The sequence below is a fragment of the Procambarus clarkii genome, chromosome 26, assembly GCF_040958095.1.
Source record: "Procambarus clarkii isolate CNS0578487 chromosome 26, FALCON_Pclarkii_2.0, whole genome shotgun sequence".
NCBI lineage: Eukaryota > Metazoa > Arthropoda > Malacostraca > Decapoda > Cambaridae > Procambarus > Procambarus clarkii.
The window spans coordinates 8,553,952-8,581,712 of NC_091175.1; the positions used below are offsets into that span (position 1 = coordinate 8,553,952).

At 40.1% G+C, this 27,761-nt stretch overlaps 1 protein-coding gene across 5 annotated transcripts in view; it reads right to left on the reverse strand.

Annotated features, from left to right (window-relative positions):
* Positions 1-2,845: 2,845 nt before the first annotated feature.
* Positions 2,846-27,761, reverse strand: part of stai (stathmin) — a 50,473-nt gene continuing 25,557 nt past the window's right edge. For 4 of the 5 annotated variants that reach the window (XM_069331837.1, XM_069331836.1, XM_045740044.2 and 1 more), the window contains exons 3-8: positions 10,337-10,509; positions 10,030-10,221; positions 8,401-8,541; positions 8,116-8,256; positions 5,171-5,476; positions 2,846-5,023 (exon numbers count right to left, since the gene is read on the reverse strand). In XM_069331837.1, the coding sequence (XP_069187938.1) occupies positions 4,943-5,023; positions 5,171-5,476; positions 8,116-8,256; positions 8,401-8,541; positions 10,030-10,221; positions 10,337-10,509 (1,034 nt within the window). In that variant the 3' untranslated portion in view covers positions 2,846-4,942. Of the gene's footprint in view, positions 5,024-5,170; positions 5,477-8,115; positions 8,257-8,400; positions 8,542-10,029; positions 10,222-10,336; positions 10,510-14,273; positions 14,355-27,761 lie in introns of all 5 variants that reach the window. The other variant, XM_045740043.2, reaches the window with a different exon arrangement.

The window sequence follows — 27,761 nt, forward strand, 5'->3', positions numbered from 1 at the left end:
TGAGGCAGCTACTTATTTGAGGAATGCTTATTTTAGTTGCCTTATAAGCTGGGGCAGCTTATTTGATTTGAGGCAAATACATTCACTGGAGATAAATTTGCTTTTAAAAGATACATATAATTGCACTTATGAATAAAAAAATTCCTGTCAACTGTAAAAATATTTATGCACTTATTTAAATAAAAAAAATATCATAAAACGAATATTTCTTTATCATGTTTTTCTCATCTTTTGTATATCCATTTTAAGTGTAATATAGCTATACTGGCTTTTCTGTATTTTCTCTTGATAATTACCTTATCATCTAAGTTATGCTCTAGCTCTCGGTTCAGGCTAAGGTAATGCAAGGAATTTGGAAACGCAAGTGAAATCTCAAGATATACCTGTATTGAACAATTTAAAATAAATATGACTAACAATGCACATTACATACCAAAATCAGATCTTAATGACCCATGGTTAACATGTATGAACTTTAGATGTTTAGCAATGAAGTTAGCCTGTGTGGGGGATTGCCCATCTAATTTGTGACATTCTCTTAACAAATAATAAAGTAGTGTTGCTAGTGTTGAAAAAGTTTATATAATCCATATCCTATTAATAATATTTATATCAAACTCAATTTGCATAACAAGTAGTGAAAAGTATAACTTCTACAAAATGCTTAATTGGTTTAATATACAAACCTTGATCTATAAATGTGTTTACTTTTTTAATGAACAAGCTAATTTCAATTTGTACCATACAATTTTACTTAGCATTAATATTTTATATACCAACTGAACCTAAACAAATTTAATTTGATCCTCAACACAAAGTCTTAAGACAGAAGTAAAAGTTATTTGTTTTTCTTTATTACCTTACCTTCTAATGTATACTCCTGTCCTGCATCACACATGGCAGCTACACCAACTGATGTTAACTTATCAAAGTTGCCAAATTGTTGTCATAGCTAGTGAACAGTGTAGTGCTAAATTCTTCAACACCTATACAGTATGATAATATAAAGCTACATACACAGTATGTAGCTTTAGCTTTATATACAGTGATAAGGTCTCTGGAGAATGGTACCAAAATTAAAACTGCACAGCACTAAAATACCTAGAATATCAGATTTATTTCTGGTGTGCTCCTCGGGGGTTCTATTACATCAACCAAGGAAGTTTTTTAGATCACGATTTACATTTAGGGATAGGTTTTGTACATGTAAATAGCACGAGATTGGGTGGTGTGTATGATTTGCATTTTTAAGAATTTAAATAGACAAGCCTGAATTGATAATTTAGTAAGGATAATACTGGTAATAATAATACAATCTATAATTTAAAACCTTTATTACCGAGGAATCTCAAGTAGGATTAAAAACGGTAGTCTTCATCTACAGGGTTAAAAACCCATGGAACAGCCTACCTGCCAAAGCAGCAAATGCCAAAACCGTTAGGTTTTAAAATCCAACAGGAAACAATCAAGGTAAATGGGTGGGGGGGAGGAAAGAGACCTTTGGAAAGCCACCGGCTTCTTGAGATGATTTCGGGGGTTACCGGCTTACTGTCCTCGAGGCCACTAGTGTTAGTGGCCTTCAGGTAAATATAGTGTCGACATATCACATCTCTGCCCTCCAAGCCCTACACTGATACACACACTAATGAATACAGATCTGTTAGTAAGGCCTACATTTTTATATGCCACCAGGACGAGTTATGAATCCATCATAAGGAATATGACTTGTCAGAGCAAAGTTGCACGTTTTTAGTGTTCCTTGATGTCCGTTTAGACGGAGCCAACATGCCATGCTACATCTTAGAATTATGTATACAGTATAAGGAAAACTAACTTTTTTACTACAATGTCGGTGATAACTGTACAACTTTAAAAAAAAAAATTACTTCTAAATAAACTAACTTTACAAGAATATACAACAAATAAGTGACTGGTAACGATCGATGACCCAGCATTCGTGATTGGCTAAGGCAGTAAGATGAACGATGTTACCTCTCTGATTGGCCAAACAAAATGCCCTAGTGACATCTATCGAGACAAGTGCACTACATTAAAATTGCAAATAACTGTGCAAACACCTTTCTTAAATCGTACATAGGACTTCTTACCCAGTACTTTAGAACCTTTGTAGCACAGCTACTTAAATACATGGCATTTTGTGAATCTAGGTCCTAGAAAGGTAGAATGTCTTGTGCACCATGGCGAAGGCAAAGCCGAGCCGATACCGCCGACCCACCCTTCAGGGTAGTGTCGATGGAAGTACACCCCCTCACTATCTGGTTGGCTTGGCCAAGGCGAGGAGCAACCAGATGCTAAATGCAGTCATGTCAGGGTATGTGTATATATATATATTTTTTTTTAATTGTTTACGAGACAGCACTGCTGCTAATAAATGTGGGGCATTTTGAAAATGTTAAGTTTCTATATTCTTACGAGCTGGTTTGAATTTAGTGCCGGACGGGATTAGGAAATCTAATGGCATTTAATGCAGTGGTGCTTGTCAAACTAAATGGATGCATTTACCATGATCAAGCCTAGGCATTTTTCAAAATTAAAATTACCCACCGATTGTGGCCGTTTGCACTAATTTGCATGTTTTTGGTATAAAAAGTAACAATTTATAACCAAGACATTATGAATTCCATTCAAAAACAAACTACTGTATATTGTTCACAATATTTTTTTGTGGTTAGTGACAATTCAGTACTTTTTCTTTAGTAACAAAAGTAGTGTATTAACACATTAGATATGGAAAATTCTATCCAGAAAGAGACAAGCCAACTGACTAAATATTCTAAGTGTTATACATAAATAAAATGTTACCTTGGATATTAAAAGTAGTGTAATTTGGACTACCATTTATTAAGCACTAATGTGGAATGTACTGCAAATGCACAAACACAGTTACAAACATTGGTATGCAAAAATAGACATTCAATTAAAGTCACAGCAAAATCAAATGGCACTATTTAAATGAGGTAATGTCAAAAATACAAAAAAATTAAGACTTAATCCTCATTAATGTTTCCACATTTACAAGTGCCTTTTATATGCTTTGCTACAAGATCTAAAACAAAGGATGCTTTAGCTTAAATCAACACCAAAACAATAAAAGCAAAAAATTAAATTTAGTTTGTGCAGTGGAGCAACATCTGCACGAAAGTGACGCCATTATATTTCAGACCTTTGTAATAAAACTGTTCAGTAGTCCATTCAGGAAACCTGAACAATGAGATGCCTTTGTCTCAATATCAGGGTGAGAGATTAGCCCAAACTATTTTGCTGAAGAATTAGGCACAACCTTGCTGAAAACAAATAGCAATTTTAAAAATGCTCCAATTAAAACATTAAATTTGAATTTTCTTTGAATTCCTTCGAGAATTCAAAAATTATAAAATCAACTTTACAAAAAAAAAATTCGTGTACAATTAAACCAAGATCTCCCAGTCTAGACCTTCATAATTATAATAATTCTCGAGGAATAAAATCATAACCTTAATAAACTGGCAAGGCTTAGCCTTAATAAAAGACTAATACAGACCCAATTAAAACTAGCTTATGAAAATTACGAAAACTTTAATAAACAATGACCACACATGGCAATTCTAGCTGAGAATTTATGCAAATGTATTGTCTAGAAAATAACATTGAATTTATCACTTTATGGAGAGTATCCCGATGAGCATTCGGCATTACTGGTGCTGTAATTAGCACAAACTTTGCTACATACATCACTTACACAAAGAATAAAAATAAATTGTCAATGGTTGCAAAAGCTTTCAAATTTCATTCATTAGAACTAATTAAAAAATATCTTTACATAATGTACAAAGATGAAAACTAAAACCTGTATTCCTAATGATACAAGGCAGTCTTAGAATACAGGATTTCAGTTTCAATCTAGGCTAGAAAAATCCTTAAACTAAAGACAGATCACAAGACTCTTAATGTTAAATGTTTAATTGAGAATATCACTGGATATTGGAAACAGTTGGGAAGTCAAGGACATTGATGTACAGCAATGTAAACCTATTGCAGGAGGCGCTAAGGATGTGATTGCCGCAAAACACGAGACAGCAGAAGGCAGTGTGGACAGGTTTTTAGGAAGTATACAAGGGAAAGGGGTCTTCTCTCATCCTGGGACAACTACTGCATTCTTATTTGGGGGGGAAGGGGAAAGGGGGTTAAATAACCAAGGACCTCCATTCACCAAATTCACCCACTCATCCAGCACCCTACAGACATCCCAGTTTATGAATCATGATAATCTAAATTGTCTCTACATTAATGCCTACTTCTGTTGGTCAGTGCACTGTCAGTAAAATGATCAGAAACATGTGACAGACACTTCCAAAATTATAAAATTGGCAGTAAGAGGCATTATCTAAATATTCATTAACCTTAACATTACCTATCACTCTGAACCCAGCAGTAAATAGAGACATTAATGTTAAAGCTGAGCATAGGCATCATGTACAAGCTAACATCACTGCATGTGGCATTATAGATTCAATTGGAATCTACATTAGAAGGCAAATTAGATATGGGGCGATTAGCTTCAAGGGGAACATCAAATCTGCGAGAAATCTGAAGACAATACTAACCACCATTTGCCCTGAGGGTGAGAGGGTAGTTTCAACTTGCTCAACTTCAGAGCAATGGATGGGGGGGGGGGGGGGGGAAGGAAAATATATTATTCTAATAGCCCATTTTCCTAACATCTACTCAAAATGGGTTACACTAGGATTGTGATGGATGGGCAGGGACAGAATGGTATAATGGCCAAAAATAGACTTTCAAGAAGAGCTGCTCTTCTCTAGCCTGCTGGCTTATGAGATGTAATCTCACTAGGATGTTGTGTTGCTTATTGGTTCTGGTGAAATTCTTTGTGGGTTCCTTGGGCCGAATGGGTGGGTGGGAGGAATGGAGAGGGTCAAGGGACCTAACCAGATGAGGCAGTTTCATGCTTCTCAGCAGCCATAAGTCGTTCCTTGTTAGCTCGAACGAGTTCAGCTCTACGATCCTGTGGGAGAGAAAAACACATTTAAGACTACAGGTATTGTACTGTAATGCAAGTAAACCAGGCGACATTAAATAAAAAAACTAAATAAAATGCAAAAAGAAAAAACTTCTAAATAGGACCCAAAAGTGGCAATTATTCTTCACTCACACTTTCTTCCTTTGCCTTTCGTGCCTTTTCTGCCAATTCCATGCGGTTCTTGTCTGCAATATCAAGTTTCTGCCCCAGTTTCTCTAAGGTTTTCTTCTTTAATTCTTCTTCTTCCTTTGTACGGTTTTCTTGAACCTGTTCCAACTTTACTGACATCGTCTTCGTATTCTCCAGTCGCTTGGCTTCTTTTTCCTTGCTAATTTTACGCAAACGTTCTTCCTTTGCAGCAAGTTCCTGTTCTAGCTGCCTCTGGACTTCCTCATTCTTCTTTGTGACAAGCTCTTGAGCTTCACTGATTTTATTAGACTGCCACAAAAGGAACAAAAATAAAAATTAAATAAAAATAAAAATTAAAAAAATTAAAATAAATTAAAATGAGGATGGAGGAAGGAAAAGAAAAACAAAACAAAAACTTAAGTCTAGCACTTCCCAAAGTACATCTTTTGGAGATGAAGAAAAATCAAAACCCGCGGGCAACCACTTACCATAATCATAATTCAACACAATGAACTGTAAACGCATAATTCCTAGTAACTAGGCCTTGTGTTTAAATGATGCACAGAATTTTCAGTAAAGTGCTTTGCAGAGCTCTGGTAAGTACTGTATGCAGTAATAAGAAAAAGGATAAAATTATGATGACCGTTACATTCAAGAAACTTCAGCAGTTTTGTCCAGCACTAATGCTGGAATGAAACAAGGCACAACACCTAACATCGAAATGTAATCATTAGAGCATGACAGGACGAGTAATGCACATGTCTACAGATTAACGGTTCTTGCAATAGCACGCTTCTATTAATGGACAATCACAAAGAAAACCAAAGGCTAAAGCAACTGATGTCGTTAAGTACAGTAGAGAGCTCGTGTACAAGAAACTTAAGTGACACCACCCTGTCGTCCTAAGGTTTCCCAATGTCAAGAAATTGTCTATTTAAGGTGTCCTCTCCTAACCTACCAGAGGACCCAAAAATTGGACAGTACGTCACTTCAGTAAGCCTCTTCCATTTTCTTGTACGACAACTTTTGGACTTTTTTTAACGCATAGGAGTTAAAAACGGTGTTCTTTGTAGGACAGGATTAAAGGACTCCCGAGCCATGAGGGCACTGCGAGTCAACTACAACATCAAGGGAAGAATTACGGCGAGAAAGCAGTTTAAGAGCAAACAAAATTGCATAAAGTTCAGCAGTGAAGATTCTAGTATCTTGAGGCAGGCAGCCAGGCGACATGGGTGCGGTTGAGAAACAACGGAGAAGCCTACACCATCATCAGACTTGAACCCATTTGTGAAGACTGAGATGGAGCGGGAGTGTGAAGTGAGCAAGGAAAAATGCCTGTCATGCAGGTCAAGGTTCTACAAAACTTAAGAGGGATCCCCTCCAAGGGGGCAAGGATGGAATGATAAGGAGAAACACTGGCAACAAAAATCTAGAGAACCTTGCAAGGAAGACAACCATACAGAAAGGGGAAGGTGGTGAAAGGGAACAGGGCCCACAGGAGGGGTAACTGTCAAAGTACGACATAAGCAAGAATGAGGGTGTTGTAAAGTGGGAGCAAAAACCAGCAAATAGTTGGAGTATGCCCAAATTTGGATAGTGAAGCACTTGCCAAATGGCAGATTGTTTCATGTTTAAAAGTGAAGCACTGAACCAAGGTAATAATAGTTACCAAATATCAGAGCCATGTTGAATTTACAGTCTGAATACGAGAGATCCAAGCATCATGGTTAGCAGGGATCTCGACACATTCAATTCATAAATATATGAAATAGTCAAAATAGGGTAAGGATACATTAAAGTAAGCCCTAAGGCTTTCTTCAACTACATCTTGTTTTAGTCCAACTATAGAAGGAACAAACGCTAGAAAGTTTTGCATGGCTTTTGCTTTCTGGACGATTTTGACATTTCGGGACTAACATTCTCATATTCCCTCCCGATCAAGATATAGTTGGTAGACATTGAAAGTTCCAAGGCCTGGTAGTTCTGGATGTCTGCAGTACCAGTCTCTGCACTGGTTTGATAGCTACACTGCAGACTCGCCAAACAAAGTAGTGAAAATGACAGGGTGGACAAGAGCTTTCTAAATATGGTAACACAAATGAGTTTACCAAGCATTTGAACTCTTTTCAAAATGTAGCCAGAACATCAATATATTTCACTAAAGTGGATACAGTACAAGAGTAATCAAGGATATAATCACTATACCCACAAATTTGTGAAAGTATACCTTTTGATTTAAACAATCTAGTGATCATACCCCTAATTTTGTCCAGTAATTTTTTCACATGAACTTTCAATCCTATTTTCAAACTAGCATTTAACCATTTCCTTTATGTAAACTTCCAAATTATACCCATTATTTTAAGCTACATCGTGTGCCAATATACCTTTCTCGTATCCTTTCCTTTATTTACCGTTTTTTCTTTAATCTATCTTCATAAGGGAAGATTCCAATTCCTATGATTACTTTGGTCAAGTGAATTTTAATCTGTTCTATAGTATAGTGACCAATACTGGAATACGCAACTTAAACCGAGCCCAAGAAGGGCATGATATAGCGAAGAATATTAGAGGTCTAAGAAGAAATCGAAGTACCCTATTTGTTTCATTCCTTGCATTTATTATTCTAAACTAAGATTCCTACCAATCATGATTCTCAGGTTCCCATTAAGATTTTTTTATTTCAGCATTTCTTTAGAGGTAATGCCTCCCACACAATTGTGTTTTGATAGATTAAGAACTACGGAATGCATTTGCAAATTGTGAAAGTGTTGGTAATTACCAATTCTATTTTGAAAATTGTTCCAAGTTACTTTTATGCTTTAAGAGTTGAAATTTAACTTCAATTTAACAGTACCATAAATAGATTATTTTAAAATGCTTTAATGCCTGCAAACTGCCATTCTTAAACACATACGAGCACAAGAATAAATACATTATGCACATACATGTTCTCTAAGTGTTTCAAGTTTCTTCATTATTTCTGTCTCGCGTTTTGCCTCTGCTACAACCAACTTGGCCTGAATCCTCTCTTCTAGATGCCGAATGGCTTCCTCATGTCCTAGGCGAACCTTCTGAGCATATTCCTCCTGAAAATAAATGCATATATAAGGAGAGGAAGGAGACATTTTACAAACAGTATTAAAAACCATCTCCATCCCAATTCATACAGTAATTCAATTCTACTTTTGAATAAATTTGATATGCTCTCAATTAATTTAGTCAACACTAACATGATCCTTCAGCTTCTCTAGCATCTTTCCCATGTTCTCATTTCGGTTTTCTTCAGCAGAGCGCAGTTTATCTTCAATGGTTTGGCGAAGTTCATTTGTCTGAGCTTCCAACTGTTTACGCACACTGTCTACATTATTCAGCTGAAAGAAATAGAAGGTTAACATGAAATTTATTAATATATTTATTTAAATTAAATGTGAAAAATACTCCACCTTAAGAGTAGTGAATTATATAATCACACCTCTGCCTACTATTCATGAAGAGGAAAAGGTAACCCAAGTACCCCAAAAGGTAGGCTGTACTTTTTTCATCCACATACGGAATATGTCTACTATTCATATCATTTATTTACTGCAGTTAGTATATATTGTGGCTTATTTTGGTACTATACATCAACTAATTACCATAAGGAAATGAACCTGGGCTCTAGAGTATTTGATGGTACATATCATGTTCGAGACTATTTAATTTTTTTCCTCTACTCGTGCCTTTGGGACAAGCCTAGTAGACTATACCTGCACTTTCTCTAGCTTGCCTTGTGTTGAGAGTTGGGCTAGCACAAATTATTTCATTTTATTATTCCAGTGGTAAATAGGGCTCTGAAATTTGTTTTCCCAGATTGTTCATAAATGTAGGCTTTGGGAACATTTAACGGGAGTTCATCCTTTCTCCTCCCACAGGGTTACCTCGAGGTGGTTTCGGAAATTAACACCCCTGCAGCCCAGTCCTCGGCCAGTCCTCTTTGTTGCTCGACTGGTCTACGCAGGCCGTTTGACTGCTGCTCGCAGCCTGACGTACGAGTCACAGCCTGGTTATCAGGTATCCTTTGAAGGTGCTTATCAAGTTCTCTAACACTGAGGGATCAGCCAGTTATGCCCCTTACGAGTAGTGGGTGTGTGACAGTCTCTGCCTTCTGATGTCTACTAGACAGATTACCCGATGTCCCTACCTACAGGTCAGTTTTGTTCTGTGCACCCAGCTTCATTACTTTGCCATTGGTAGGATTAAATGCATTATAGCCACATTACGTGAACATCTTCCTGAAATTTGCCTTCCTCCATTTTCTACTCCTACATTTTGAATCTGCAAACATGGGTAAAGAAGCATCAATATTGTGATTATTATTCACAGAAAACTGGAATATGGCAGGCTTCTAGTAGAAATTCTGGAAGGATCTATTAGGACTTCATTATCAGTGATAATTTTCCTCAATAATTGCTTAGAATTACGATGCCCATTCCTTGTCAATACCACAGACAAAAGGTGCATGAGAATGACATGCAATGGCACACTTAATTGTAAATTATAGTGGCTTATTTAACCCAGTGCATGTTTTGTACATAATATTTGCCAGTTTTCAAGATTAAAGTTTAGATCCAACTCTGTAGGCTACGTATGCATACCAAAGTGTCCTACATATTAATTTAAAACATTTGTTGTATAGATTAAAAATATAATTAGCTTTATTTAAATATCCTAATACTAATTAATACCAAGTACCTTTATACAGGTACTTCAAAACTGACAAACTTTTACAGATGTAGCTAGTGTGTGCGCTTATCCCTAAAAAGACTAAGTGCAATTTCAAGGCACATGAATTTGTAATTCCACATCTACTGCCAACTCACATGGTCTGAGATCTTGGCACGTAGGCCGTTGAGGTATGCCTCACGGTTATTGGAGGTTGTGTCAAGCTTGTCATCTAGGGCAGTTTGGGTTGCAGCAATGAAAGCAGCAGTAGACTCTTCTCTCTTGCGACTAGCTTCTTCCAAACGTGTCATGCGCTCTCCAACGCTAGCAAGGCGAGAGGCCTCTACGGACTGGAAAGATGACACTTTTTAGATACAGTACTGTATTAAATTTATGCTTTCTAAAGCTTATTTAATTTTTTTTTTAACATTTGAACGTTTATACACAATTGATAAATTTCAATACCTTCCTGCGTTCTTCAGCCTGCAGCAGTTTCTGGGTAATCTCATCAGCAGTCATACTCTTGGGACGTGGGGAGGAGATTGCTGTAGGTGCGGGCTTGTCAGCAGATGGTTCTGCAAGGATCACCTCGTAGCACATTCCACCACGAGACTTCTCTTCACACCTGATCTCGGTGGCTAGAAAGAAAATTTAAACAGCAATGAGCACTACTACTATTAAAGCATTTTTATAATATAGTACTATACAAAACAATTTTAGATATTTATAACTAGGATGTTGAGCTAAGAAAAGCATGGCTGAAAATTACTCACTCATTACTTCACAATTTTAGTCAAAAGTAGGCTAAAAAGGGAAAATGGATATCTAACAAAATAGCACAAGGTTTCTAAAGTACGATTTTTGCAACTTGCAAGAACAAAAGTCATATTCAAGCCAAAGAAACAAAGAGGCCAAAAGAACAATATTTATTTTGCAGTTTTAGAAAATTTGAATTTGTTTAACACCAAAACCGTTAAGAGGAAAAACAAAAACACTGGAAGACTGTACACAAGTGTAGCTCATCCTGTACCTACACAGGTAATTACAAAGGCAAACTTTGAATAAGTTCTTAGAACAAATTTAATGTGTAAATTTGCTATATCCTTTAGGGTACTGGGGATTTGAATTCTTACACTACGAATTTAAACAAAGGAAAATAAACATTAAATATTGTAGATCTTTATAAATATCTGGTTCCATATGCAAAGTTTACACACTTTTTGCATAATGATTCCTTTGTACCTATTAAAATATTTAGTGACTTTTGGAATTACATAAATTGTCTAGTTGTGCTTGTGGCCATTTAGCTTTGGCTCCTTGGTCCCACCTCTCAACTAGGTGTAGTTGGGGGATTTTAATCAGTGCTTGGATACAGTGGCAATTGTTGACCCATTTCAATTTTGGTGGGTTGAAAGGTAGTGAGTAGGGCTCAGGGTCCTTAGTGGTGTTTGCTGGTACTGTATTACAAGTTGACAGGCTCATTACCTAATTATGAACTTAATTTATGCAAATATATATAAAAAGCAGTAAAGGCCAACAAGTGAAATGGTGTAATGTGAGAAAACTTTATTCACTTGTGTGGGGTGGGAGGAGGGGATGGGGCCTGGCGTGATGTGATGGGCAACAGGTACTCAACAAGTGACAAACTAAAGTGGATACTCTCCGCCACAATGAATCATTCCTTCGGTAATTATTAACATCCAGGATAAATCATTTCCGGAATGAAATGAGTAAACAAAAAATACGAATACAAGAGTTAAACTAAGAGCTGTGACGAGCCTACGCCCTACACAGCCATCGCCTCCCTGCAATGCGACAGTGGCAGCAAGTCTTGCCTGGTCGGCTCCCACCATTATTCTCGTGTAACCTGTACTCGATACAACTAACCATTTCTATGCTGCTTTAGCAAATTAAGCCTACACGCTTCTTTTAGCCATTTAAATTAGCCCAACAAAATCAAATTGTCAAAAGTTGCTTATTTGCCACTAAACTAAAGCCTGGTCAAATGGATAAACGAGGGCTAGTGTGTTGTAGTCAAAGGGGATGGGGGAGGGGGTTGCGAACTTTGCCAGAGGCAGCAACTTTAGGGGGTTCAATGTCCGGTGATGACCTAGAATGACGTCAAGGCCACTGGGAAATTAGATAAACCACCATATGCCTGCATTCTCGGCCGCCATGCTCCCAGATGTTGGGTCCACCATATCGCAAGACCACTTTCTCTATTCCCCATGTGCTACTGCAACATTCACAGGGCTAGTGCCATCTATATTTAGGGTGGGTCTGGGGGCGATAGCGGCGAAGGCCTGGCACTCTACGTCACCGGCGGGGCCACCAGCCAAGGTGGCGCCCTGCTCCTGACCTTGACAATTCCCAGACACCACGCCCACCCATCCCAGCCACACTCACCTTGCCTCCAAGACTGTCCTTCCAGCAATCCACCATCAACACCCTACCTTTTCTTGCAACCATTATATTTATATAAAAAAAAATGGACTAATGTCCCGTGTCTTAAAAGTACAACCATAATTTAAAGCTAAACAAAATTCACCCGATTCATTGGACGATTCTACGAACCATCCTGTCAAATTATAAGTTCTTCGCATGAAATTTAATGTCTGAAATGTACCATTAAAAAAGTGAGGCCTACAACCGCGCTAAAATGGGCAAATTTCAAAACGTGTAACTTTACGCACAGCTGTGCATCTCGACATTGAAAAAGAGGCTGCTATTAGAGATGGGTACCAAGGCAGATCTCTGTTGTCGCAATTACCCCTTTAAGATGCCTGGTCGAGGACCGAGCCGCGGGGACGCTAAGCCCCGAAATCATTGCAAGGTAAGTTATCTAGTTGGAGCAAGAAGGAAAGTTATCTAGTGCATATAGCTAATGTATAATTAGAATTAAACACACACACACATACATGACAAGAGCATCGCGTATTCTGACGCTTGTAAATACAATGCTGGGACTGATTATGGGGAAGCGCTCTCATCGTCTAGTCGCCCTACACAGCCTCCCACTACATCAAACACACTTCTCCATCACAAAATTAACTTCTGAATATAAACTAGGAATATTGAAAACTTAAACTTCACGTGAAGAACTTTTGTCAAGAAGAAATTCTGAATCACAAACCTTAAAATCTGGGGGAATAAAAGTTATTCTTTAATATAATGAAACCTAGCCTGTGTATTTATCAGTGTTAAAACTTGTATATGAAGCATCTTTAACAAAACTGACAACGATCAACGAAGTTAACGACGTTAGATCCTCTGGCGATGTACATCCCATTAAGTCATTTAGATCTGATGAATACCATTTCTTCATATCTTTCCTACAATATATATATCACAGTTTGTAATGATTAAGAAAATTAATACTACTACAGTACCTTATCTACCTTTGTTCCGAGGAACCATTGTTTTCGTGGCGCAGTCTAACAAGGCCGCCTGGTCATTTGGTCAACTAGGTTAAGCCGTCGTTGCAAGCAATGGCCGTCTTCTGCCGATTAAGTACCCATTAGGGGCGTATCGTGAAACAAATTTGAACACCGAAAAGGAGGTTAGCTAGCTATGCACTTTATGTTCAGGAAGCTGGGTGTTCACGTGTCTTGTTAGTAATGTTCATGTTTGTCCTATGATTAGGTACTGCAAGCCCACATTTTTTAAATGGGGCTATCCTGCCCTCTTCCCCCCCCCCCCCCCCCCACGATTCCTGATATCCTAAATTATTTCTGCGTGTTGATTTGGAACCAACACCTCTTATATTTTCAATCTAAATCTGGGCTGCACTACAGCTTTATTACAGTTATATTTGTATGACCACACGGGTCTGTCAGGAGCGAAGTGTTTCATACTAGGCATCTAGTGTCAAGTGAAACTTTAATAACTAGTATACAGCTTACGAGTCTCATTCACAGGTTCATTACCAATCAAATTAGCATCAATTTGACAAGACCAATTAATAACCAAACTTACACAATACAATTTATTTTTAATAATCCTACTGGGCTGCAAGACTAATTCAAAGTATTACATTCCTGGCGATTTTGTATGGTCTTTTAAACTGCAAGTGAAGCTCTACAGTTTAAGTTAGACTTTCAGGTGTACGCATACAATGTTATTTCTTTCGCAAGACCAGACACATGCGACAACTTTTTTAAGCTGTTACAACACTCCTGAAAATGAGATTATATTAGCACAACTTTTTAAACTAAATTGCTCTAGACTTTGATTACTTAAACCTTCTTGAATTAAAAAAAAAATTAAGTTTATACGTTTGATTTTAAAAGTGAAAACCCCAGACATGTCCAGAAATACGTGGATCACTAAACCAAAATGTAATAGTATTAGTGTGAACTGGTGTGGGAGGCCCTGCCTCTTGTGGACGGCACCACATACTTACCAACATATTTCCTGCCCTTCTTGGGCTGTTTGCACTTGGGTTTCTTCAGCCCCTTCTTGATGGGCTTCTTATGATACCGACCTAAAAGTAAGAGTCGCACCATTTAGTCGTCTAATAATTTCACATTATAGCCTGCAGGTCGTAACTTTCAGATTTGTTTCTCAGACGGAAATATAAGGGACACTTCTCCAATTTCGTTTTAGTGCACATTTCAGGTTTTCAACGCTTCGAAAAAAAAAAAATAGTTCAGCAACTTCATGGACCTTTGAACTTTATGAAAAGTTCAACCAATACAGCTTTCACACTATGAAGATTATAGATGGAAGGAGAAAGGTGCTGCTTCTTTCCTGGATCCCTTAGGATCCGGAAAGTCTCGAGTTTAGCCAGGAAGGTGCACGCGAGTGCTCCACACCTGCCACATGATGGCTCCATATAACCCTAAGGAAGGTGGGGTAGCAGAAGGGGTGTCAGACTAAAGAGTAGCGACAAAGTACTTTGGGGCGAGGATGTTACTGGAAGAAATGATATACGTGAAAAAGATTCACCACTTTCTCCCTGTAGGTATGCACCAGCACAAATGAAAAATGTCTGATCAGTATCCATTAGAAAGGTAACAAGACAACTTTCCTATAGTGTGAAATACACAGCAATAGCACTTGAGCGCTAGCAAGTTAAATTTAACTGAAACACCATGTCTCCCGAAATAAAATGGAGTAAAATGATATCTACAAATGGTGTAGAAGTGGCGGAACTGAATGCATTAGTTTTCCCCGCAGTCTCTAATTGAAGAAAAGCCAAAGGGTCGGGGGAGGCGAGGGCAAGTGCGTGTGCCGAGAGGGACAAGTAGGAGGGAGGAAAGTGTTGTCAGCCGTCGTGCATACAGAGTGCGCGGGATCAATAGCACCACCACAAGTGGCACCAGATACACCACAACCCACCCGCATCCTGCTTGCCTCCTCCACTCGTCACATTACTCTTCTACCCATCACTGTGGCGATACGGACGTAATTCATGCCCCCAAGTTAAGAAACCGTCCCAATTTATATCCATGCATCACGCACCAAATACTCTTAAGAATCAATAAAGACAGGACCAGTGACCATTAACCACAAAAGTTAACGGGTTTCGTGTAATTACTTTCCTTCCCCCCAGTAATTAAACTGTTGGGGTATCAATTTTTACAGTATCGCCACTTCATACTTTTACAAGACAAAGGAAAGGGGGTATTCTCTAAGTTAGCCTATTATTCCATGTTTCAGCTTCAGGAGTTGGAAGTCAAACGAGCACAATTCACATCTTTACTGGAAACATTCTCAGCAAGGACCTGAAGTGACTAAGCTTCACCACAAATGCACGTTAGTCCAGTAGTGTAGCAGCTGCGCCGCCGCTGCTGCTTTACTACACTAAGTGTGCACTTCAAGAAATTATCTGTAGGAACCTTTTTGAACGACCTCTTAACCAACGAGTAAAGGGCAGCAGCTGCGGCCAGGAACATGCTGCAGGGGTGCCGCGTCTGCTCGACTCCACGCGTTTCTAACCAAGCATTACAGGTTATCTATAATAATTTTAAACATCCTTTGAACAGAACGGGGTATTAACCAGCTTTCTGGGCAACTCTTTGCTCTAAAAGACCATCTCAGATGTATCACTTGTGATTTCACCGATTCTTTTACCCCGAAACACAGGGAGAAAAATCTAGGTTGCTGCTTGTACGTATGGTTGAGACGCTTGGCACGCCTTCCCTAATTACAGGGAGTTGTACTGGGAGGAGTTCTACTCCAACCTAGTGTCAGGTTTGTCTTTTGATACCATCAAAATTCCGAAAAGGGTTAAGTTTTGAGCAGCCTGTAGGCAGTTCAATAATTGTGTGTACCACTTTAAACCTTCACGAAACTGCTAGGTCTCTACGTTAAGTTCAGAATCTTAATTATTAGGCAATAGGATTAGTAAAAAAAAGTAAATGATTTACGTTGGTAATAAATGGTTAGTTTAAGAAGCGATTCTGTTCCCTTAACCTGCATGAGGTTCAACTGCTAACGTAACCCATGTCTGGTTTTATAAGGTGTGGAATCGTGTATCACAGTGAACATGACTTTAGGGGATTGGGGTGGATGGCTTGTTGGGGACAAGGCAGGTTCCACACAACCCACTGCTACGATGAGACTAGTCGAGTACTATAGGAAGCTTTGCCTAAGCGTACGAACCTAATCAAACCCATGTAAGTCTCTGGCTTGAGGTCCTGTAATTTCAATAAACTACCGTAATTTGGCCGTTGGTGTTCAGGTGGCTATTTCGTACATTGAAGCATCAGGGACGCGACAATCGCGTCCTTCCCCGCACTCCTGCCCTTGGCACCAACCGAGAATCGCCGCCGGGTACAATGTCCGTCGTTGTAATGTCTCGCGCCGGGTACAAACTAAATCGCCAAGTGCAACAAATAGAACCATATAGGAAACTGCACGTTTTGGCAGTTTGGAAAAGATCAAAAGCACTGGATCAACACCTTCAAAGGTTAAGTGATCAACCGGGCTGTAATTCACGTCAGACTGTACGCAATAACAGTCACCCACCAGAAGGATTTGTCAGATCAGTGAGAAGATATACCAGAAACCAAGAGACGGTACAAATATTTGTTTCGATCTATAGTGGCCTATTCCCGAGTATGTAACAATTGTTACATTCTTACACAGGTTCTATAGTATACCCGAGCTTTTCTACTTCATTGGGTATCAATTCCGTACACGTGTATAAAACTTAAAATTTGTCTGATATGATATTTTTTATCTACAGCATCTATTCCCTTTGATAATGACCCAAGGGTTATTTCTACCATCCACTTTGAGAAAGTAATGAACCAAAGTGGTTGAAAGGATTGTCAGGAATGGTCAGATTCGCCTATTTTTATTTTCAAAATTTTCCAATAAAGCATAGCCACTTTGTTAAATCGCTTCAATATAAAAAATCCGAATTTCAAGATTGTAAAGCCTGCTAACAACACTAAGGATAACCGCAATACTGGAACGTTTAACTTTCAACCAAGACAAAATATGAATAATAAAGTCATTGGCAGTACACATCTAAGAGTAATATGGTAGATGTGTCTTTATTCTGGCCGGGAAATTAATCCATTTTTTTGCCTGCAGTCCTATTATATTTTCCGCGTGATGAAATTTACATACTAATCATAACCAGTACAACAAAACCAGTTACAATTTCCAAATATTAAATATTTAAAGAGAACTGAAGTTCCAAAACTAAAAAAAAATATGAATTTTATGACGAACGTTCTAATAAAATTAAAACTAAAGAAACTGTTCATCTTCTCGGTAATAAATGACAATTGTTACATTGTCTTTAGGAAAGTATTTCGAAGGTCCACAAGTTAAATATTTTTAGTAGAATAGGCTATAAAATGGAGAAATGCCCAATAAGGGAAAGGGTACAGGATTGCGGAGGCAGGTAGGGAAGGGGGGGGAGGATGGTCTACAAAAGCTTTGAGGGGGGGGGGGGGGGAGAGGCGCAGAACTATTTTTTTTTTTAACTTTCAGACTGCCAAGAACATAAATTTGGAATCCGAAGAGTTGTACATTAAATACATTATAATTGTATTCCTGCTTACAATGAGGCAAAGCTAAGGTGCTTGTTAGTAATGAACGTGGAGGAAGCAGAAGCGGCCAGCCCCACCGACCTGGAGCAGCAGCAGACCGCACCCTGTGCATAGCCTGCCAGAGATCAATACCTCAGTCGCGGGCGTGGGTGATACCGCCTCGCCGGCCATGACATGGTCATGTGGGTGGCTTTTTCCTCGTGTTAGTTCACGCGGCAGAATACAATACCAAATATAGCAACTGGTCATTGGTGAGGGAATACCGTGTGTGCGGGGGAATGTAAATAGATTTTCACGAAAAGGGGAATCAAGTGGCGAGAAACCCTGAAACGCAGGCTATTCCAAGACCCTAGCGGGTAAAATAATTGTACAATAGTGGAGCACGCTAGGAGATGAACGGCCGACAGCAGAGGTCGCTCGGCTGGTTACCAGACCAATTCTCACCCCACAGCAGATGTGGCCACACTTCCACCCAAACAGCACCATTATACTTCATGAATCTGAAGAAATCTAGTAGTACTAGACGCGCACTTGGTAACTAGTCTGGAGTAAGAAAGCGGAGAATGAGCAACAATCCCTGGAAACTGGCAGGCACAAAAGACTAGAGGAAGTGTCCTCTCTACGAGCTGTTGGTTGCGAAGGTGTGACACTAAGTTTAGAAGTCACATTAGACGAATCTGCTAAATCTTACTTTTTAAGTGCTGGAAATTATTATCGACATCACTAGCGCTATATAAACTAACTGAACAAGGTTTATGAATCGGAAAAAGGTAAGGATATATTTATTAAAGGAAAGCATGTTGGCAGGGGTCACAGCGGTTATTCTAGGATGAACTAGTCATACCCTCTGACCTATTCTTCACAACCCTCTGGGGGGGGGGGGGGGACAGCTTCGTCTCCAAGAGCCAATAACAACGAGTTATTGCACTATAGAACCCCCCCTCCCCGTCCATGTTACCAGCTTTACACTTCAGGTGGAACCTAGGTTTCAAGATCCAAACACGCTCCAGGTACTGCATACCGGATGTCAGCCTGCCTGAAATATATGACAACTCCAAGCAAATGTTATTGGAAACCGCTATGATCAATCCACCTTTCGTGCACTAAAATATTTTAATATTTAAATAGTTGCAACAACCATCTAGTTCATCTATACGTAGGCAGGCAGGCGGGGTACCAATATTCAAGACTTGTGTTGAAAGGCATCACATCGTGAAGCAAGGATGGGCAAACCATAACGGCGGAAATGGCCATTTACTCAAAAGGGAAAAAAGGGACGGGTCATAACTGGTCCCCTGGCCTCGTTTCCCTCGATAATTCCTCCCTCTCTCTCACTTTTCCAGGTGTGGAGTGTCTCTTGCACCTTCTTTAACAGATACTTGCAACCAAGTACTTGTAATTACTAAAACAATAACTTATTCCCTTTCACTTACTGCTCAAAACCATAATAAACATGCAGTTGTCATCATTAAGTAATCATTAGTCATGTCTAGCTTCCGGTGAGCATATTTAATGGGTAAAACTTATTAAACTTCTCCCCAGGAAGCATTGTGGCCGCGTACCTCATTACATTATGGGGAAGAGTGCGTGTGTAGGGTGCGAGTTGGGGGTACTAGGGTACACCCACACAGTTGCGTGCTGGCAGAGCAGTGAGCGTGCAACAGCTGCTCAAGCACGCCTTGCCACTCACGCAACACAACGTTACCAGTACAATATTTACCAGTACAAATAAAACCAATCCTATAGAACGAAGTTTATTATATAGAGGATTTTCCTAGACGCGAGGATTACCGATATGCAAATTTTTAAATACCTGATTTTATAGGCAACGTCAGAGCATCACAAGAATTTAGCTTAACTAATGCCAAAATCAGAACTACGTATAACATTTCAACCGTATTCGGAAAACTATGGAATTTTTACTATACAGCACCGAGGCACTAATCGCCAACTGGAAAAAACGAAGTCTCCATGCATGTTCGTAGTTCGTTAAAATATTAATATACCGCATCATCAAGACATTATTCAAAGGCAAAATACTAAAATTTGATTAAATGTCTATTGTTTAACATGAAATTTACGATCACTTAACTACGCTAAATTATCGAACTATCTGCAAATTAAAACACTAATCAGGTCTCCTTGGCATTACAAAATACTGCGGAAGGCCAGGTGTATACTGCAACAATAGACGGCGCCCTACTGTCTCCACCTCATCGATCTCGCCGAGCGTGCGTTGGCCCGGCACGGAAGACCACGAGCTCCTCAAGGCAAGGCAGACCCACCCACCCGCCCGGCACACGACACACACAAGTTCAAGTAGGAGAGTACTGAAGTGGTGCATTTAGCCACAGACTGTGAATAACACCTGAGAAAATATCAGCTCGTTCTTAAGCTCTCCCCCCCCCCCCCCCCCCCGCTCCTTTTACAATGATCTAATTATTGTTTACACAGACTACGCCCTGTTAGTCGAAATAACCTATAGCTAAAACTAATTTTTGCCACTGAAGATGAAGTCCAAGAATGCTTCCTTTAAGTTAAAATGGTAACTGGGATGAACATCCAGCTAGTAACTGGAGACGACAGCGGAGGGACAAAGTCAAGATAAATGTGACAAGTCTGATACGGCTACATGACCGTCTCAAATTAGAAACTTGGAGTCTGCTAAGAAGCATTTGATTAAGTGCCAGAAAAAGGGGAGGAAGGTGGTGGTCGAAAGACTTGCAGGCTTGGAAAGGTATTCACATATGCAAAGCCACCCTTCCATTAAGAGAAGGGGGTCGACGTCTACGAGCAAGCGTGGACGAAGTGTTCTGCCGCAGAGAACAACCACGCCCGGCTCGTTACAGCAGAGTCGCCGCCATTCCTCACACCCACACCTGCATATCTGTACCTGCCAGTCTTAAAATGACAAAATATTTATCAATGGAAAGGCCGGTTTTCACCAGCTGTGTCTCAAATTTACGAAGTATGCTCCAATACCAAAACATTGAGGTGCAAACTAAAAGCTATAATTTAAATATAGCAATATCTTCCAACTTTCCTACCATTTCCTCCATATTCGTGCAACGCGCCCGAAGTTCCTGCATATCCCTGTCTAGCCGACACGACATAAAACTTTTGGCAGCCCAGTCGTACGAGTGAAGTGGGCAGTAAAAGCTGTATCACGAGGCTGGGACACTCCGCTGGAGCAGTCATGAAGGCCATTACCCGCTCACCTTTACGAAGCCTGCGACCAGGCCAGCCGGAGAGTCCCATAACCCCACTATACTTAACTGCTCTGCTAAGCCCCCGTGTGCGCGACATTGACGAAGTTTCATCTACTTGCAACACTGTCAACCTCTGATTATTTCACGTTACTTTTTATACTTATTTACTTAACATAATTGTCAAAAGTAAAATGAGAGATACAATGGGTACGAAACATTTGACTTGCGACACCACAAATTAAATACATTAACTTTGGAATGAACCATTTATACCATTATGTAGAGTACTTAGAATACAAGTCTACGGACATTGTAAATCTTATTTCACTAACTACGACTTCAATGCTACTTTAATCTTTAATTTCGAGCAGACTTTCCAACTTAAGAAGTCACATGAACAGGAAGGTTCTGTTGGTGATTATTCAGCCCGTCCTCAGACCAAGTCGATTCCATCCAGCGGTCGACCCCAAAGACACAATCACCAATTTTAACATGCTGTGCATCCAAAATAAGATTTCTCGAATATAAATTAATAGTTAAACACAGTATTAACATACTGTGCATATTTAGGTGCTGGTTAGGTACGTGGGTGAAGCATTTACAGCATTGTGGTTCGAACAAAAGTAGTCAGCGGAGCACTTTTTCCGTAAATGTTCGAACGTCATCAGCTGCGAATCTTGTGTAAACTGTTTTTCCATTCATAAACGGGGGGCGTGGCGGGTGCCTGGAATCACTTTTGGCCTTTGTTTATGAGGACAGGTTGGTGGATGCATAACGGCTGAACTCTGAAAATGCCTCTAGCTAGGCTTCGAATCCACCTTCCACCCACCCTCTGCAGGAAGGCAGGCAACAAACAACTATGCGCCAATACCAAAATTTAAGAGGCCATTTCCTTCCCGGGGCTTCAGAAATAATGCCCTGGATATGTTTACTAAATCAACTCTCCAATTCTGGGAAGTAAGCTTGCCATACCCATTTCTCGGAGAAAATGGGACATTGCATGGAGGGGAGGAACACTAGCTTGGGAGCAATGGTGAATTATGTATGCCTGTATTTGACAGCTGATTATGTCGGCATTCAATTTTTGCATTTAAAATGTGTCAATAACTTCTGGTGATACACTACCATGATTAATAATGCGAGTAAGTACTTTACTATTAATTTTTTTCCAGGCGGCTTTTTCATACTTTCATACAATTACATATACAATAAGCAGTTCAATCTACACAATTATCAAAACTTCACAATTTAAATTAAATTACTAATCTACAAATTAAAAAGCTTGTCTAAACTAGTATCGTGGCGTGAGTAGTTGTGTGACGTTCACACAATGTTGCAATATTCTTTTGGATCATCTTAAGAGGAAAACAACATCATATTAAGAGTTCCAACCAGTAGTTTTAAAGGAACGATTAACGTTAATGCAAAGTGAAAGAAAGGACTAAGCACTAACGTATAGGGTAAATATACTGACAGGTTGAGACCAGAAGGCATGGCAGGATGTGCAGAATATCCCCGTTGACAAGCAGAGGTGCAATAGGTACTGAGAACTATTAACACCAGAGACCCGAGACTGTTCAACACTTCCACTACACATAAGGGGCATAACTGACCGACTCCTCACAATGTTCACAAGAGAACTTTATAAACACGTCCAAAGGATATCTGAACCAGGCTGTAATTCATACGTCAGGCTGCAAGCAGCCGAGTCCAACAGTCTAGTTGTTGCGGTCCAGCAACCAGGTCTGGTTGGGGACCGGGCCCCGTGGACGTTGAACCCAGAAATCATCGCAAGGTAATCGCAAAGCAAGATTCATCATTGTTGCAAGCTCCAGTTTTATTGTTTAAATACACGACTATAATTAAAGACCTGTTTGTGTATACAAGTGAATTCGTGTTCCGATCGCAGTTTACCAAGATGTGGAAGTCAATATTCTTTATGTGACCCCCACTAAGCCTTTCTAACTCCCCAGGGTTGAATACCGCTTATCATTCAGCTGCACCATCTAAAAATGGTAAGATTGGTAGCTTTGAGAATGCGCATGACTAGTCAATAACGGAAACTAAAATTTGTCACAGGCAAGATTCCTGTCTGAACTCTGCTCTATCAGTATAGGAAAATTGAGTAAAATCAGTACCGATTTAGAAGAGCAAAAGTTAGACTACAATAGTAAAATTTTTAGAGTTCAATAGGTACATTAAGCCAACTGAAAAAGGCAACAAGACTACAAAGCCTCGTCTTAAATTTAAAGAAAATTAATATTACCTCTAAAATAAAGCACTGACAAAAATACCTATAAACATGACAGAACATCAAGCGAGATCAGGCCGTCTATATGGTGAGAGATGGCCACCACATCTGAAAACTGAACACTAACCCCCCCCCACCAGAACCACCAAAATGTAGATTTTATCACAGGTATAGAGTCGAGTTAAGGGTGGAACGAGTGATGCGAGGAGAGCCTAGGGCGATGCAGGGTACCTCAATACGCTATATACAATACCAATACATCAACCTCAATATCCTACACCACTTTCACCCTCCATAACCAGCGGTAATGGAGCCTGATAACCTGATCAATATTTAATAAGCCATTTGGCTGCTGCAAAAAGCCTATCGCAACTGTATCGTTAGCTACGAGATGTTTAGAGGGGTATCTAGAAATATAAATATAACAAAGAAAGGGAAGAGCGGTAATTTAGCAACTGTAGCTATGCTAAAAGGGAAAATAAATCTAAAAAAAAATTCCCCCCGAAAGCCTCAACTCGCTTCACAAAACTAAGGCAAAGCGTTGTACAACAACATACTTAAGTGAACTTTGAAAAGTTTAGGAATGTTATGCTAGCTGTAAAGCGCTTCCAAAATTCATACTTCGGTCATCGTGCGAAGGAACAAAGTTGACAATATGCCACTGTTGGTAATTAGGGGCAAACTCCAAACAAATCAACACTTGGGAGAAAACGAGCAGTGGCGCCTCAACCGTACGGATCACACTAGCCGCCCTAGTTACGCCATGGTTACCCTCATTCTGGCTATAGTGCATTACTTAAAACGCCGTAACTTTGAGCACAATGCCATACTGAGAGGCGGCCTCCCCCTCACAGTCCTGCACACAGCGAGCTAATACAGTGCGCCTTTAGAAGGTTAACTGGTAGGCTTTACACACAAATAATGAATTGGTACTTTAAATGCAGCAGCATCTTGACAGCAAGAATCAGATTGAAACTGAAGAAATTTGTGTAGGTCGCAGTGTACAGTGAGCCCCGTGTGTAGAGACTTAATAGCCGAAATCCTATGCATATAAAATCCTGTTTATAAGTGTGCATAGTCAAAGTTTCACCTTAATTCTTGTAGCCATCATCCAACAAGTGAACTTTAATCCTGAATTAAGTGTAAAGACTAGTATACAGAACATTACACACCCAAGACCTGGGGAAACACACACCAACGCCTTAAAATAGTTCAACTCCAAGTGAATTAACCATTTAACAAGCGTGTCTAACGTTAAAATATAAATTCTAATAGGGGGGGGAGGGAAGAGATGGATAAGAATGTAAACAATTCCAACTAGTTTTCTACACAAGTTAATGAACAGCCACAAAAATCCGAATTCTTTTTGTAAGACCTTCCCCCTCCCCACCTGTCGTGCCAAGAGAGTGAGGGTCCCTCCCCTTGTCCTCCCCACCATCCCCTCGTCCTCCCCACCATCCCCTCGTCCTCCCCACCACCACCCGGCCACAGGAGGCGGCGCCGGCGCCCACCTCGCGAGACCATTAACAACTGGACCGAGACAACCTCAAATTTGCTGCTCTCTACAATACAAGCTCGACAGCTAGAACTCTAGACAGTCCACGAGTGAAACCGATCTTTGCTAAAACGTCCATCGCAATGTTTAAGCTTCCTTCGTTCTCCACTAGGTGTAAGTGCTAAAATGTCTAATGGAAGTATCGCAGTTATTACACTTAAGATTGCAAGAGACTGCAACTGTACAAAGCCCAGTCTCCAGAGCAACTGTACAAAGCCCATCCCACAGTCAAAATGATCTAGGTGAATGAACCGAGAAATTGTGGAGCAAGAAGTGTGCTACCGGCCTCTACGAATCCAGTCACGCACCATCTCAACTACAGGCCAATCAATGTACATAAATCTCCCCCAACCACAAAAAATCAAATCTGCTAAAATCTATAAACAAACTCACGCCTGTTACAAGTTACCCAGTCACAATACCCCCCAACGAAATACGGTAACATGGTTGATCATGGGATACAGCCAATACAATTGATTCATGGGGAAGCACTCGGGTGGGACTGGCAGCTGAGTCACCGAGGACACCGTCGCCAGTCTAGCAGGCACCGAGCCGCTGTCTCCACCCACTGACTCACCAACACCGAACCCACGTCACTGGAGCACAGGAACTAGGAGGGGGGGGGGGCCAAAGAGGAAGCAAAAAAATGATGGTAATTTATCCAATGTGAATGCCCAACCTGTATTAACCTAATGAGAACGTAACAATCTTTGGGTTGACATTTGACAGTTACTGTCGCCCAAGAAAGCGACATCGCCGAGGCACCCAATACAGTCCAATTATGCAGTAAGATTAAGAATGTCTAAATTACAACCACGCGGGTATGAAAAAACAGTGGCACCCTATTAAGTGAGGGCGATAATACATTATTAAACTTGTTCCGAGCAAGCTTCACCTTTTAACATTATTAAACGTTTACTTGTGAAGGGAGGGGAAAGACACGAGGGAGAAAGCTTAAAAGGTTAAAATAGCAACACCTACCACGCCTACCCAAGCATTCCAGTTCCCACTTCACCAGTACACCAACATACAACTGATCTCCAGAGCTAGTCTGACCGTAACTTTTCCTGCCATTAACACCAAAAAGCAACAATTCCAGCTGTCGACGTATTAATCACAACTTACAAATCTGAAGCTAAATAAAACTTAGGCGGCTATGAAAGTACAATTCCCAGCAGATTCAATCCTACAGGTTTCCAAACAGTCTCTCCAAAATGTTTAAATCCAGTAGCCTGGAATAGGAGTGGTAACTTTGGCGTCATAGTATGCACACAATGCATGTTTAGTTAGAAGGCAAGCGGCACCTTGCAGAGTAATTACTGCACTACATCGCCAGAGTTAACCATAAATGTTACCTCTGGATCTAATACAGACCACTATTACGAAGACGGGTGAAACCGCACCAAATGTAGGTTGGTTATTTGAAGTTTGGTAAAAAGTTTAATAAATTCTTAGAAAGTGTGAACAGAGAACTAGACATTTGATCTTTTATCAGTTTAATACCGATGGGCGCCGATTTAGACCAATTTATGGCAATCTTTAGCTAATTGTTCTAGATTTCGCCAATTACAAAGATGAACAAAAACTACGGCAAAACTACACCCCGTGCGGAAGGCCGGACCATTGTAGTGTAGGCGCCAACATTGTTTATGTTGGCGTCTAGGAGAGGGCGCCACCAAGTCCAGCCTTACTGGCACCACACTTTTTCCAGATCGATAGCACAAAGCTACTACTTATTCCAAGTACCTCCCTATGCCGGCTCAGAGGTACTGTCTGCTAAACAACGGGTAAACTTTTAACAAAACCGATATAAAGTTTTGTTCGAAGTGTTTCAATTTCTCATCAATATCGGTGATTAGCCGATAGTTAATCATGGCCAAGAACCAATAACTCGTCACAGTACATTTAAACAAATATACTTTACGTACTTCGAGCGTATCTTGATCCAGCACGTGTTCGCCAGGCATGCCAAATAATAATCTACGCGATACAAAACCAGTCTTCGTGGTATTCCGGACCATTTGGCCTGGATGGTAGAGCGATGGTCTCTTCATTCAGGTCTGCGTTCAATCCCCGACCGTCCAAGTGGTTGGGCGCCATTCCTCCCCCCCCCCCACCGTCTCGACCTAAAGACTTATCCTGATCCCTTCCAAAGGCTATATAGTCTTAATGGCTTGGCGCTTTCCCTTGATAATTCCCTCCCGCCATACAGTCTTGTGTAGGAGTACTGATCCGAGGACTGCAGCTTATTATGTTTTAGATTCAGCTACTCTTAAACAGAAGCTCCAAGTAATATGGACTATGGTGAGCCCGTAGATGCTTGTATGACCGAGGCCCACTACCAACCCAATAATCGTGCGATGTTGTCAATATTCAGAGACTATATGACAGCCAGGGTACGGTGGAAATTAGTTAAAAACTAGTATCTGAAAGATGGTCTGTGACGCCCCCCGCCCCCATCCGTGAGAAAATCACATTAGTCATACCAGAAGTGGGACCCTGCCATGACTAATGTGATGGTAGCGGTGCGTTGATGGCACTTAACCGATTGATCGACTCACACTCATGATTATGAAGAGTAGGGTATTAACGGTATGAAACAGCAAGCATCCTGCAGACCTAGCATACGATTCCTAGTGTGCATAGAGTATGAACCAGTTAAAAGCCACAATATGAAGCAGGCGTGGCTGTTTCAAGAGTTAAGCACGCCTTGTCTAGCTACAAGGACCGAACAAAACATTTAGGTACATCTTTGGCATGATTACAAGGTAAGGAACAAACTGCCGTTTCTATTTCTTCCAAGAATTAGACTATTCTGTCTATTCAAAAGAAAGATTGGGAAAGAGGTTTTTAAGGAAATTTAATA